The sequence below is a fragment of the Ictidomys tridecemlineatus genome, chromosome 10 (genome assembly GCF_052094955.1).
Source record: "Ictidomys tridecemlineatus isolate mIctTri1 chromosome 10, mIctTri1.hap1, whole genome shotgun sequence".
Taxonomy (NCBI): domain Eukaryota; kingdom Metazoa; phylum Chordata; class Mammalia; order Rodentia; family Sciuridae; genus Ictidomys; species Ictidomys tridecemlineatus.
Genome location: NC_135486.1, coordinates 115,177,133 through 115,192,416, shown reverse-complemented (window position 1 = coordinate 115,192,416; position 15,284 = coordinate 115,177,133). Strand labels below are relative to the sequence as shown.

Here is a 15,284-nt window from a genome sequence, read left to right as displayed (position 1 = left end):
TAAGTTTGGGACCTCCAAAAGACCACCAGAGATCGATGTAAGCAGCAAAGAGGCGTTTATTGAGAGCTAGCTCTGTCCTCCACTCATAGAGCAACTGGTGACGCTGAGAGGCCCCAAGCCCAGGGTTTGCAGCAGTTTTATACACTCTTTGGAGAAGGCAGGGACTTCACATACATCATAGCATCTCTTAGCAAATCATCGCACACCATGGGAAAATCATAAAACAACTCTAAAATATGATTAGCATATTCACTGGCAGGAACAAGTTGGGTAGGGGTGATTGGTTAGTACAAGAGGGGGATTCATTTGGACTGATTGGTTTAAGCCACGAGGAGTGTACGGGCGAAACTACATGGTTTCCCGACATGTTTTCAGCCATCATAAGCTACTGGGAGGGTCATCTGGCATCCCAGGTATTTTCCCTGTCTCATGGTGATTGGTGGTTGCTAGGGGGTTGCTATGGGTCCTCACCTAGCCTAACTGAGTCAGGGACACCTGGCTCCACAGATCTCTCCTGTTATTTGTAGATAAACAACTCAGCAGAGTGGGTATGTGCCTAGGAGTGCTCTGTGGGTTTTTCCAAGGACAAGGGTCACACCCCCTTCCTTGGACAGGCTTTGCTCTGAGGTAGAGGCTGGTTTCTAAAAAATGGAGTCACATCAAGTTTCTTATTTTCTTATGGCAGCCTGAGCAATCTACTATAGGATGTAAGAGAACAACAGGAGCTGAAAGTTAAACCAGAGTTTGAGATGAAGCTAGATTCTCTGCTTCACCAACTTCTTTCAGGGTTCTGCAAATTTGAAGAATAAAATCCATGGACAATAGTGGAAGGGAGGAGCAATGGAGAAGGATTGATTTAAGCCGGAAGAAAAGCAAGAACTCCTGCAAGGTGAGAGGGGAAGTGATAGCAAGTTTTGCACCTAAATGTACTAGTCTAAGGGCTTATATAGCTTCTAGGTAGGGGCACTGATCAAAATCCATGCTAAATAGGTACTGGAAAAGTTTTAAGACTACTGGTTAAAATCCATGTTAAACAGGTATTGAAATGTACCAAGCGTCTTGGCTTGGCCCACCTATGAACTTCTAACTGGTTGTGTCACTTTGCCCTTGAGTTTGAACTTTCCCATAATTTTCATTTGAGTCTACACTCACTTCCATCTCCCCACACCAGGACAAAGGAGTTGGCTGGTATGTTGGAATGTTTCTACAGGTTAACCTCATGATCTTTAAATTTTGAAAAAATCTTAACTAGGGATCCATTACATTAAAAAAACCTTAATTGGGACCCATTAACTATACCATCTTATTCAAAAGGATATGAACAAGTTATCAAAAGCTCTGAAGATCACTGATCCTCCAAAGCCTGAGAGTCACAGTTTGGAGGTTTTATAACTCATAGTGAAGCCAGAGAGAAGGGTAGTGATAGGCACTTTCATCATCACAGTCTCTGAGGCTGCTCACCCAGATCCACTCACCCAGCAGGAAGAGCATCTACTAGAAGGTGATATATGGGGCAGAGCCTGATCTTCTCCTATAAACAGCCAGGAGTGCAACATGAAGATATGAATGACGTGGGAGAATAATTGTAAAAAGGAAAACCAGAGGGTTTTTGAGTTGTCCTGCTTGCCAGTGGGGCCTAGGGCTCAGAATGGGAGGAAGAACCGCTATCTATATAGCTCTCCTGCTGAGGGGCCTAGTAATCCAGTATGTAATCTGGTCCAGTATGGTCTCTGAATATTTCAGTGAAACACCAGCTGCAAAGGTGCTGAGGTCTGAGAAATGATTCAAGGAAAGGGAGAAGGCATCGTGATTTCACCAGGAGTGAGACGCCTTACCTGGAAAAGTCCCAACCCAGGTGAGAGGAGTCAGCCCGCATTTTTTGCCTTCTGGCCACAAGAGGGCGCCTTGGGAGCTGCCACATCGTGTCTAGAGGGCTCCCCCACCCCGACCCAGGCCTGGCTAATGAGATGGGTATGAACAGAGGATCTGTAGGTGGGTCAGGCGGACTAAGTAGAAGAAGTGAAACATGGGGCCTAACTGGAAATTTAGCATACGACCGTGGATACAGGGCAAGAAGTAGATCTGAGCTGTAAGAGAGCAAAGAAGGGTATGGAGAAAGGAATATCACTGATTGGATTGCAGGCTGGTCCTGGGCCTGGCTACTCTGGGAATCCAGGCAGTGATTGACAGCACTGAAAGTACCTTTTGACCTTTGTATTTGCGGTTATGCATCTGTCAATTCAACCTATTGTGGATCGGAAATACTTGGAACAAAAAGTGTCTTTACTGAACACATACAGATCTTTCCCCCTTATCCCCCAAACAATGTAGTATAACAATTACTTTGATAGCATTTGTAACTCTTCCTCAGGTGAGACACAGGGAGTTGCTTTTTCTTATAGCAGACTAAGGATTCAGAATGTTCCAGTCTATCTGAAGCCACTTGGACCTTGGGTCTCCATTGACTGGGTGATGGCTGTAGAAGGCGAGTGCTGTGACCAGCGAGGCCAATCAACCAGGTTCCAAGAAGGGCTATGGGGGATTAGAAAAATAAAGACTCACCGATGCAGGTTTTGAAGATAAAATAACTGGGATCAGGTGGAGTGCTGATGGAGAAGCAGACTTAAAGAGTTACTCCAGCAATCTTTATTTATATGTGTCTCATTATCAGGTTAAAGACTATGCAGACATTATTTTTCATACTCAGAAAGTTAGAGGGCTAGAAACATTTATGTAGCTTTTCCACAGTTGTATTTTACAGTAGCAATGTGTAATGTTAGGAGCTTTGTGTAGCTCTCGAGAAAGTCCATTGTTTAAAGTTACCGTTAAGCAGCAGCTTTGGAAATAGTGGAGCTGGTGAAACTTTGTGGTTGCCTAACAGGAGAGTTCCTCTATTCCCAGGAACTATGTGCCTGAGATCAAGGTCCAGGTTGATAAGACTCTGCCTCAGAGCCTCCTCATGAAGGGCATTGCCATAGCAGCTAGGCATCCTGCATCCTTGCATAGGAACATTCCCAGGCGCTAGGCTTGCCACAGCCATGAGGTCATCCAAGACCCCAATCTCAGACACTGCTCTCCCATCCTCTGTTACCACTCTCCCCAGTGAGGACAGGGATGATGTTGGAAGTAGATTGGATGGGACTCCTGATGGAGTGGGCATGGTGGGTAAGGAAAAAGAGAGCTGAGAAATTAGTTCTGGTTCCCAGGAGAAGTGTGGACTGAAGATCTAACTTTGGGACTCTTCAGCAGATTGATGGGTTTTAAATTCATGAGAATGGATGAAAATCCTAGGAGAGGGTATATACAGAAGCAGGGAGAAGGTCCATGCATTACCCAGGAAAGGCCAACCTGTTACCAAAACCAACACTCCCTATTTCAGAGGCTTAATAATTTGAATTCCTTACCAATACCTACAAGGCCCTGCATGGTCTGGCTTCTGCTGGCCCTTTCAGAACCATCTCTGATTGCTCTCCTCTTGTTCATGATGTTCCAGCCTGACTGGCCTCTACAGTGTTTCTCAAACACTCCAAGATTTTTTCTATCCTGGGGCCTTGACATTTGCTGTGCTCTCTGCCCAGGATGCTCACCCCAGATCTTCCCATAACTTCTTCCTGTTCATCTCTTAGATGTGAATTCAATATCATCTCCTTAGAAAGGCCACTTCCTCCCTCCATTCCCAATCACCTTTTGCCTTGCCACCTAGTTTTATGTTTCCATAGCATTTTATTTATTGGCTTGCATACTGATGGCCAGGACCTCTCCTCTTGAATATAAATTCCATGAAATCAGGGACATGTTAAGTCTCATTTGCTGTCATATTACTAGAACAGAGATGAGGCACATGATAAATACTCACTAAATACCTATTGAATCTACGAAAAGAAGAAGAAAGGAGGGGTCCAACTGTGAGATGCTGCAAAGAGCTTGAACAAGATTAGAGTAGAAATGGGTAAGTGACTTTAGCAGTGAGAGTATGGAGTGCCTAGGTGACCTTGGAAAGGACAATTTCTCTCTATATTTTTAAGACATGGAGTCTCTCTGGGAGAGAAAAGGGAAATACTTGGGAATCATATTGGCCAAATTAGATTTTAATATAGTATGTATGTATGAATATGTAACAACAAATTCCACCATCTTGGAAAACTGTCATGCACCAATTAAAATAATGGGGGGAAAAGGACATGGAGTCTCTTTATGTTGTACAGGCTGATCCCAAATTCCTGGGCTCAAGGGATCCTCCTGCCTCACAGTCCTGAATAGCTGAGATTACAGACATGCTGAAAGAGCAATTTTAGTGGACATAATGATTGCTTTACTGGTGTGGTTGGAGAATGGATGGGAAGTGATGACATGGAGGCAGTGGGCATGGTCAGCTCTTTTGATGAATTTTTCTGTGAAGCAAAAAAAAGAAATGGAGGGAAAACTGGAGGGAAGGTGCTGCTATGGGAAGTTTTGCTTTATTTAAAAGGGGAGAGACTATAACATGGTTATATTCTAGCAATGTTGGAGAGAGACAGGAGAACCAGGTCAATAAGGTCCTTGAGTAGGAGAAAGAGGATGAGGTCCAGAGCACATGGGGAAGGATAGTTCTTCTGTAGGAGGAAATAAGTGCAGGGAAGAGAAGATGGGTACCTATACCATTGGGATCTTGGTTTCAGTGATGGGAATGGGGGTGTTTAGTTTGATGAGTCCATTTTTTCTCAATGAAGTGCTAGAGTCTCTTCTTTCTTCTGTATTTGGGTTCAAAACTTTGCTCTACTATAAGGGGCTTGTCAACACAGATTTGCCCTGAACCAGTGCTTTTCCTAGAACATATTCTTGTGGGAACAGTTTATTCCCTCTGTGTGAATGTGTAATCTTATTAATAAATACCAAATCATTTATGAGAAAATTCTACTGGCACAGTGAGCTTTGCAAGCGGTTTTACACTTGGGGGTGGCTTTGGGTGTACCCAGTGGGAATTCTAGTCCTTTTACCCACTCTGTCCAAAGACCAGTGATACTGAGCTCTTATTTTATGGCTAGTTTTATGTTCAGGATGAAATCAGTTACATCAAGGGCAATTGCTGAATTTTCAAAAGAAATTAATTTTAAATCATCTTCCTTTAGAAAGGAAATTGGGCCACACATCTCCTTAAAAAGGTTGGTGGAAACAATGAGATGTTTGTTGAGTGGTGTGAGGATGGCCTTAGGCCTGAACTTAAGCAACTCCATTTTAAAAACTCCAGTTTGAAACCTGCAGTCTCACCAGGCATGCCTAACGGAGCCCTCCAGTATGGCCCTTGGGCACAAACAAGTCACTTCTCCCCACTCTGATAAACTCACAGTGAAGCCTCTGGCAGGCTGTCCTCCAAGATAAGAGGGAAAAGTACCTGATAAGAGAGAGAGGTGAAAAGATCAGGGTGGGGACCACCAGACCAGATGCTTTAACCCCAGAGTAAATGATGTCACTGAGAAATCTGGTGGCAGCTGATAAGGATTGAAAGGCGCAGGGTGCGTGTGTGTGTGTGTGTGTGTGTGTGTGTGTGTGTGTGTGTGTCAAAACCCCCCGAATTTGGTATAAGTAATAGAGCAAATGAATTGACATTAGCCAGCCGACACTGATGCTCTCACGCTGGAGAGCCTGATGAGGACCTGGACTGACATCCCAACTCTTCTCATCGTTTGCCTGATTCTCTGCATTTTCCTCACCTCTCTCAAACTCTACAGCCACATCTTGACCCTGGTGAGAGCTGCAACTTCTCCCTACCACCCTCTCCTTAACATCAGCTCCACCCCAGGAGAAGCGTGCCTGGGATTTCTAATCTGATCACTGTGGTCTGAGTGTGCATCTGCTGGACTCAGAGCCTAAGGCTTGAGATGTTTGATTTGACACTTTTTAAAAAAATACTTATTTTTTAGTTTTTTAGGTGGACACAATATCTTTATTTTATGTTTATGTGGTGCTGAGGATCGAACCCAGTGCCTCGTGCATGCTAGGCAAGCGCTGTACCACTGAGCCACAATCCCAGCCCCTTGATTTGACACTTGAGCTTAACATGCAGGGGGAATGTCTATCATGAGCCTGTCATGCTTAAATGTGTTGGCAGTGCTTAGAATTAATCTAGAATTGTTTGCTATGAATTGATTCTATCACAGTGCCTAGCATTAAGGGTTGTCAGTTTCTTGATTAAGAACCTATAGAGTGAAATTGTATTGAGTGATTTCAGTGAATAAAACATTGACTAGAGGAGAAGCATGTGGAAATTCTTTATTTCTCCCTCTGGACTGCATAAGTCGCACCCGTTGCCCATCATGACAAGTGGGCACATAGTGACCCATGTTTGGTTTCCAGGACTCCTCTCTCCTCTTGGTGTGCCCAGTCCATGCCCATGGACTGCTCCCAGGTCATTTTCCTTGGCAGGCCCTGTGACCCTCCCCTCTCAGCAGTCTCACATCCAACTGTTTAGGAGCATTCTTTTGATACCTCTGAAATCTGACTCCCTCCAGGAAGTTTTCCCTGAGTTTCTGAATGTCTCTGTGTCCCTCTCCCCCTCCACCTGGATGCTTGACCAAGACTTGTTTATTGAGGCTTCCTTCTCCTTGTCCACCCCTTCATCTCTTCCTGTCATAGATTGGATCAGATCCTACATTCCAGTCTTCCTTAGCCCATCCTACTTATGTTGATTTTGGTTTCCTCTTTGTTTCACAATGTTTATCCTATTACTTTTTATTTGTACAAAGTCTTATCATATTTTGAAGGATCAATGGCTGTATTTTTCTCTCTATTTTGATTTTCTTCCATGCAACTCTCTACTGTTCAAATGGGGCTCTTTCTTTCCTCTGGTTTCTTGTAGACTAAGGAAATAATTTCTCAGGGTTTTTTTTTTTTTTTTGCCATGCTGGGGATTGAACCCAGGGCCTGTGCATGGGAGGCAAGCACTCTACCAGCTGAGCTATATCCCCAGCCCAATTTCTCAGTTTTTGATATTCAAATTGAACCCAAAGTATTAAAACAAAAACAAAAACAAAACCGGAAATGTAATCTTTGAATTCAGACTTTCAAGAAAGAGAAGCCTCTTGACTCAGAATTTGGAAGGCCGCTTCTGACTACTTTATAGCTGGGAGGACTGAATTTGGAGTAATCCAGAGTGGGAGGCTGAGGGCATGTTATAAAGAGAGTTAGTTCTTTCCATGTAGGAAAGAAGAACACAACCATGGTAGGTAAGGCTTAGTAGAAAGGTCAGCTGTGAGGGTTCTGCTCTACCCTTGGGCATTAATCCTGCGGATGGCAGAGGTGACTCAATTGAAAAAACACACTCCGATGGACTTGGAGGGAGTCCAAGAACATCAAGGCTGATTCCTGCTTCCTTGGAAGTGCGCCTGGAGAGGGGAAGCCTCTTAAATAAGCTCTGGCTGCGTCTGGTTCAGGGCCAATGTATATGGGAAAGGTTTTGTTGCTGAAGTGGAGGACCATGTCTCACAGGGAGCAAGGAAAACAGGTACAGAAGTGTTGGGTTTTACAGATTTCAAGGCTTGACAGCCAATGAGGTCATGGCCTCATCTGTGGATGTCAGCAGTGGATGCTAGAACAAGGTCCACAGGACTGGGTGGCCTAAGCCATGCTGGAGACATCCCAAGGTCCATATGCCCAAGGGTGAACCATTATTTCAGTTGGGTACCAAGAATTTCAGATGAATCAAATGCTTGGGGAAGGGGCAGAATGAATGATTCAGTCAGCTCACATTTTTATAGCCAGTTTACAGTTTGAAAACATCTTTCTCTGCTGGGCCAGGCAAGGGGAGTATTGTGGGTGAGGTTTTAAAGACTGGACCATGGAGAGTTTAGGAGGTGAACAGTGAGAGTGAGCTCAGTGGCAAGTCTCCTGTCTCCAAATCCACTATCTGGATTTGCACTGTCTTTTGCACTGTTTTCCTGGGACCTTGTTGGTGACATTGACGATGATTTCTAAAGTTCAACTCTCTTTTTTTTTTTTTGTCTTTTTTTTTTTTTGGAACTTATGTGACTACTGAGGAGTCCCCAATTTACCTTCAGCCCTGGCTTTCTTCCTTCCATTCCATGGCACTGTGAGGGGCTGGGCCAGCCCACTGTGCTCCACAAGGCAGAGGTAAGGGGCTCTGTCCTCAGGGGGGACTCCCACCACCACCCAGGACTGGTAAGTACCATTTCCACTGGGAAGAATCTCTCCCCCTGCTTTAGTTTCCTGCACCTTGCCGGCCCGAGTCCAGCGCAAACCGATTCTTTGTGGGTAGAAGTCATAAGCCAGGCATTTGAGTGTTCTGTTTCTTCCCGGGGCCACATGGCTGGTGACTGACACAGAGGGAGGATCTGTGGAGGGACAGGAGATGGACACTGAGGGCTTGAGGTAGACTTTTCCTTTGTCATGTCCCTTCCATCCCCAAACCCTCAGATGTCACTATCAGCAGATCTTTAAGCTATGCGCCCACCTCCCCTAAGAAATCTTTAAGAAGATCAGGGAAGATTGAGGCTCTCTGTTGGGTCATGGAATGTCTACTCTGTTACCCTTATTCCCATCTGACTGTGTATTGACTTATGATAGCAGCAATTTGTGAATTCCCTATATGTTTCCCTGGTGTGCCCAAATCTCAGTGGGGTTTGTAGCTCCTTTCTTCTCTAGTCTTGACCCAGCTCCTTGGCTCTTCCTATGTCTCTGTCTATCAGACTCCTCTCTGCTCTATTGCGTTCTTCTCTCTCCCTACCTCTCCAATCAAAGCCTCAGTTTGTGGCACTTAGTTCTGTTCACACTTGCTTGTCCTTCCAAGCTGGACTTCTCTCCACAAACAAGAGGCATCAGGAGTAGAAAAAAGTGTTCATGGGATTTGAACTCTGAAATATGGAATTTGAAACCTGATTCTGTCTGTTATGGCTAGTATTAACTTAGCCTCTTGGAACCCCAATTTCTTCATCTGTGAAATAGGGGGTTATTTAGAGAAGGTTACCATCAAGACAGTGGTTTTCCTGGCTCCTCCAACTTGAAATTTGGATAAATGTTGGTTTTGGATCTCACCTCTTCTCTTCCCAGGGAAGGAATGAATTCTAGGAAGTGAAAAGTGGGGGACCAAGGGATTCCCAGGGGTGGATGGAAGCAGCCTGAGATGACCCCCTGAGCTCCCAGCCTGAGATCATCTTGGTCTTTCTCAGCTCATTACTGAGAGTAGGTCCCAGGAAGTTCCGAGTACCTTGTTGGTCCAGGTGAGTCCTGCTGTGGTTCAGGTACCTCTGCAGTATCTCAGGGCACTCCTGTTCCAGGTATGCCTTGGCCCGCTGCACGTAGACCTTTTCTGCTTCCCACTTCTTCTTGGTGTTCAGGGCTGCTGGGTCCAAGGGGACCCAGGCTGGGATTTCTTTGTTGAATTCAATGAAGTCCTGTCCATCATAGGCATACCTCCAGAACGCCCCATTGCTTCTATTATTCTGGATCTCACAGCCGAACATTCCCTGAAAGGTGTGAGACCCTGAAGCCTCCCCCAAACCCACAGGGAGCCAATCAGCCTGGTATGAAATCCAGCTGAATGACTCTCATTCCTGCACACTTTGCAACCAAATAGGAAGAAAACTTTTGGATCTCTCCTTTCCTCTCAGTTCTAGGTGGAGTTCATCTGACCACATAAGAAAACATAATTTGATCCCTTTTCCCCTCTTTTCCAGTGGTTGGCATCTTTTTTTTCTGAGTTTTTAAAGCCTCAACCCCTTTGTGAACAATGACTCTCAGAAACTGACCTTCTTGGGGAACGTTCAGTCTGAATAGCTCTAAGAGTGCAAATCCCAGATCTCTCCTCACCACACTGGCCTGTTCATGAGATTAAGCCTTATCTCTCTATGCTTTTCATATCTCTGAAATGGCAATGACAGCAGTGCTATTTTAGGAGTTTATTGAAAGTGAGATGTATTGATATCTGGGCCTGGCACATAATAAGTGCCCAATAAAAAGTTAGCTACCATCACCTTCTAATATTGTGCTCATATTTTTCTCTTTTCTTATAATTACTTACTTAAACATTTCTATTACAGTCTTCCGGTGTCCTTCCTGCTCCTATTTGGGACACACCAGCCCAGGTCATTTTCCTTACCAAGACTTTCCATGCTAAATCCTTCAGATTTATACTTAACTCTGGCCTCCTTTTGAAAACCTTCAGATTTCAGGTGGCTTCTTGGAGATTTTTTTTTAAACTCAGAAGCCCAGTCTTGATATCCTGTCTTATATAATTATCTGATATCTGCAGTTTATCAAGTCTGATTAGTTGCCTTGGTGGGTAGACTGTGTGGTTTTTATCCTGACCCTATCACGTAACTCATGAAACTCAACATTCATGAAACTCTAACAGTCTGTGGTTTTGAACCCAGCACTTTCTGAGCTTTCAGTATGGACCATGAGTTTGTTGTGCTCGGTATTTTCTCTCTCTTCATTTAACATACTTCAGTTGAGCAAATAGTATTGGCTGCACCTCGTCCTAGGCCCTGGGGCTGCAGGGGAGAGCAAAACACATGCTGCCTCCTTCATGGAATTGATGTAGGTAAGTTTTCCAGAACCTCATGGAGGCAGGTCTCAATTCTCCAGATAATTAAAAAGCTTGCTCACTGTCAAGCAGCGACTGATGGAAGAATGTACCACGTGAACTCAGCTCAGACTGACTCCAAGGTTACTCACCATTCCACTCAACATCCCTGAACAGGGGTGAACCTCACTTCCTGTGAGAGCTGAGGCCTGGAGCAAGGATGGGAGGCCATATGGAAGGAGGACACTATGGGAGGGGGCATTAGGTCCAGATGGGTCTGTGTATTTCTATTTGTGCCTCCTGCTCCACCTTTGGGGGAGGGACTATCTTCAACCTGTTGGCCCCTTTCCACTCACACTTATAGGGCTGCCTCTTGAGCTAAGACCCTCCCCGTGGTCTGCATTTCACTGACCTCTGCTGTCCTTGTGGTAGTCCATGATGTCTTTCAGGGTCACCAGGAAGATTTCCTCCCGGGCCTTCTGAAGTTGGCTCTCCTTCTCCCAGTCCTCCATTCCTTCTACTTGGCTCCATGGTCCCATGGGCTCTGCTTTCCTGCCCTCACTATCGTAGTGGAAGAAGGCCTGGTCATTGAGGAAGGCAGTGGCCTGAAACCTTGGGAGGCCTTTACTAGGCCTGGACACCCCAGTGTAGAGAAAGGTCAGAGAATAAGGACCTGAAAAAAATGAGAAGACTCAGAGGGGTGGGGTCCATGCATGGGGAGACCTACTGTGCACCAGAAGAGAAGACCCGTCCCTGAGGCCTCTGTCCCTGAGGCCTCTTCCCAGCTCTCTCGGCCCTGCTGTCAGCCTCACACTACTGGAAGTTTGAGCAAGCTCAGCTCTCATTCTGGGACTGACTTTTCATATGTCTTCGCTACATTGTTCCTCTGCTTGGCATGTGAGATAATATTTCTCAACCTTCTTGTGGGTATATTGGGACCATGTGGCTGAGTTCTGGCAAAGGAGAAAAATGAGGTAACCTCATTCTTTTCGTCCTATGAGCTGGCTTGCACCTTCTCTCTTCCCTTTAGGCAAAGACTATGGAGACAAACCAGCCTGGACCCCTGAGTCACCTTATGGAGGAGAGGAAAGTGGCCTGATATGCACTGAACTTGATGGTAACCTGAAAAATACATATAGTTAGAAAATATGGGAAGGAGAATTTACTAGAAAATCCAAGAAATGACCCAGGATGGGACAGTACAGGGCAAGACTTCAATCAGTCTCAGAATTCTGAGGGATGTACCTGCATTTTAATACCAGGCAGCAACTAGAATAGGGGGACATTTCCATAATGAATTCCATAATTGGTTCATGAGATAGTTCACGTGGATTTCAATAGTGTTGGGGGCATATGGCAGATTCCTAATTAGTTTATAATAAACATGGTTAACATTTAAATCAGTTGTGGAGGTGAAACCTCAGTGGAGACCCCAGAAAAGTAGAGTGACTGCCATGTCTACCCAGGAAAGCCACCAACATCAGCCTGCAGGTGTAGAAAGCACCACTACGGTGTTGAATATAACAGAGAGGGGTAGGGCAGCCCGGGATTTGAGGACTCACCTGTCATAGCAGTGTGCACAAGATGCTAGACTTGGAACCTTGGGATTTAATGTCTGCCCTTCTGGGTTTGGTCTTCTTTTGGGCCAATAGCTCCTTTCTACTCTCCTATTCCTCCCATTTGGAGTGGGAATATATACCCTGTCTGCCCCATAATTGTATATCATAAGTAGTAACTTGTTTTGATTTTATGGGTTCAAAGCTTCAAGGAGTTTGCCTTGAGTCTCAGTTGAGACTTTGGATTTTGAATTAATGCTGGATGAGTTAAGACTTTGGGACTTCTAGGGATGAATGATTACATATTTTACAATATGAGAAGGACATGAACTCTTGGGAGTTAGGGATGGAAAGTTAAGAAGAGAGAGAAAAACTAGACATAATCTGTATTCCCTTTTCTTTTGCTGTGTGATGCTTTGTGTTGCCTCAGACCCCGCCAGCAAGAAGGTCATTCTCAGATTAGGCCCCTTGGAACCATCTACCTCCAGAACCATGAGCCAAAATAAATCCTTTTTCTTTATAAAGTTAACCACCTCTGCTGTTTCATTACAGTAATGAAAAAGATGACTAAGTACATCAGTAGACCCTGAGTAAAGCAGATTATTCTCCATAATGTGGGAAGGTCTCATCCAACTGGTTGAAGGCCTCAAGAGAAAAGACTGACTCCTCCCTCCCCACCAAAGAAGAAAGAATCTAGTCTCTGGACTATGTTTGGATTCAAGACTACAATGTTAACTCTTTCCTGAGTCCCCAACCTGCTGGCCTGTTCTGCAGATTTTAGGATAAGCCAGACCCTACAACTGTGTACCCCATTCTTTAAAATAAAATTCTTTCCCCCATTAAAATCTATCTATCTATCTATCTATCTATCTATCTATCTATCTATCTATCTATCTGTCATTTATCTATTACCCATCCATCCCTCCATTCTTTTGTGTCTCTCTGACTAATCTGGATTTTGGTATAGAATGTGCTTAACATTCTAAACATGATTGTTATAAAACAAACATAAAAAAAACCTATTTGACAATTTGTGACTGCAAGGAATTTTAAACTTGCACAGGTTAAAAGCCCATAGCTCATCTCTCTTCATCCTGGACCCTTGATGCCATGCATAGCCTCATTCCCTGTTGAAGCATTGACTCTGGATTTCCCTGAGTGTCCCCACCTGTCCTCCATCCCAGCCCCTTGCCTTCTAGGCTCATGATTGGGTGAGGACCTGGGTTTCCTTTAGCTAACTGCCTTCTTGCTTGCCCCTGGGAGCCCCCCCCCCGTCTCTCTCTCTCTCTCTCTCTCTCTCTCTCTCTCTCTCTCCTCTCTCTTTGAGTCAGGCAGGTGTGCCTATCCACTGGAAGGAAGGAAGGAACAGATTAGAAGCAGCTCTCTCTGTGTGGGTTTCTGCCTCATTCTGCCATTTAATCCCAGGAAAGTCACTTTGCCTTTTCTATGTCTTAGTTTTTTTCACTTGGGTTTTAGATTCAAAATCTTTACAGTCTTAATGAGCAGGAGTCCAGAGGCCCCTTGAATGCTTCTAGAAGTGTGAGCTGAGTTAGTTGATGGTCTTGAACACCCATGACTATGACGTGCCTGGGAATCCCAGCCACAGGGGGTCCTTCTCCCTGCCATTCTGTCTTGTTCTTTGCCTTCCCACCATTCTTCTCCAGCACCTATCCCTTGCTTCCCCACTCACCAGCTTGGGTCTCCTGGGGGACTGCATGACCCAGAAGGAGCGGCAGAGACAGCAGAACAGGTACCATTGTTACCATCGTGTCTGGCTGGAAGGTTCTGGACAGGAAACAGCTCTTTCCTTGGGTCCTGGCACCATGCCCAGGGGAGGTGAATTCACAGGCCAATGAGGGAGCCAGGATGGGTTCCTCCCCAAACAATGTGAAAAAAGGATTCATGAATTGGCTTGGCAGTGTGGTCAGGAGGTCTATAGACAGGCTCTGCAAACAGAGTGGAGAGAGCTGATCTCAGGACTCTGAATTCCTTGGGTGAAAGAATGGGTGGGCTAGAGGTGTGGGTGAAGAGTGGCAGATGTCTGGGATGTGTGTCTATGGTGACACAACTGCCCTGGGGTCATTGGGGGGATTGGGGTGTTGTGGGACCATACTTCACCCCTCTTCTCTGGAAAAATTCTTTATGTGTCAGAGCCTGGGTAAATCCCAACTAGTGAAACCAAAGGGACACCTAAACTGACCCTCTAGTGTCACCTGCTTTTAGTTGACTTTAAAAACCACTAATTTTGGAAGTCACTAGCTGAGCAATATATTATTCATCTCTTACCAGGTTTGCTATAGTTGACACCTCTGACATGTGGGTCATGATGGTAACATAGATTAGATTATTTTACAGGGACTTGGAAAGCCACTGACTTTTCAGTTGGGTTTGCACAAGTGTTTGATGCGTGACCTTTTGATGGCAGAAGGCTGAAAACTCCACCTTGGAATCATGTGTTGTCATTTTGGTAACACTAGTCCCGTGAAGAGCGATAAACATTTGACTGCGCATGTGCAGACCCTGATTGCTTCACCTCCAAAAACCTTTCTTTGCACCTAAAACATCCTACTTTCTTACTCCATAGATATCCCCAAATCCTACCTGACAGGAGGCAGATTTGATATGTGGGGTTCGCCCTCCGCACTCAGTTGCTTGTGAATAAACTCTGTTTGCAAAACTCGTTCGCATTGATGGCATGCTGTGTGGGGACTGGGTGGCGGCGGGGGTGATGCAAACTTGGCCTGATTTGGCACCACAAGGGGACAACCATTATTCTCTCGCACACTGCTCCCAACCAGAGCTTCATCTTGAGGACATATCCACCTCTTTCCCTTTCCATGCCTGGGACATCCCGACCTTCCATCATGGAAGCAGAAACAGCCAGAAATAGGCGTGCACATGGCTTAGGCTCAGCAAGCACTTGTTCCTGTCCTGCCCGTTGAGTCAGGAGTCAGGGAACCGAAGCGGGCACAGTGGACATCCCTTCCTAATGGGTCTCGACAGTGACCCAGCTCCTGTGAGCTCCCCAGCAGTGGTGGCTGAGGTGGAGCCAACGTCCAGTGCTTGACGGTACTGGCGGTCAAAACTGTGGCATCTGCCGCCCCCTGCTGGCAGCTGCCGTGCATTCGTGAAGTGATTTTGACTGTGTTGCTTCTGCTTAATTCTGAGTCTGGGTTCTCCAGCCCTTCTGTGGACTCTGAACGCTAATCAAC

At 45.4% G+C, this 15,284-nt stretch overlaps 1 protein-coding gene and 1 long non-coding RNA gene across 2 annotated transcripts; one reads left to right on the top strand and one right to left on the bottom strand.

Annotated features, from left to right (window-relative positions):
* The first annotated feature begins 359 nt into the window (after nucleotides 1-359).
* On the top strand, nucleotides 360-12,917 carry LOC120887381 (uncharacterized). The gene is made up of 6 exons (XR_005730607.2): nucleotides 360-413; nucleotides 1,744-1,855; nucleotides 8,013-8,364; nucleotides 9,043-11,173; nucleotides 11,547-11,633; nucleotides 12,625-12,917. It is a non-coding gene; the product is annotated as an uncharacterized LOC120887381 (long non-coding RNA).
* Nucleotides 6,233-13,919, bottom strand: Azgp1 (alpha-2-glycoprotein 1, zinc-binding). Its single transcript, XM_005328430.5, has 4 exons — nucleotides 13,763-13,919; nucleotides 10,929-11,189; nucleotides 9,200-9,475; nucleotides 6,233-8,327 (listed from the first exon to the last, which is right to left on the bottom strand). Exons 1-4 carry the CDS (start codon nucleotides 13,836-13,838, stop codon nucleotides 8,005-8,007), a joined length of 936 nt encoding a protein of 311 aa, XP_005328487.2. The 5' UTR covers nucleotides 13,839-13,919; the 3' UTR covers nucleotides 6,233-8,004.
* Nucleotides 13,920-15,284: the final 1,365 nt, after the last annotated feature.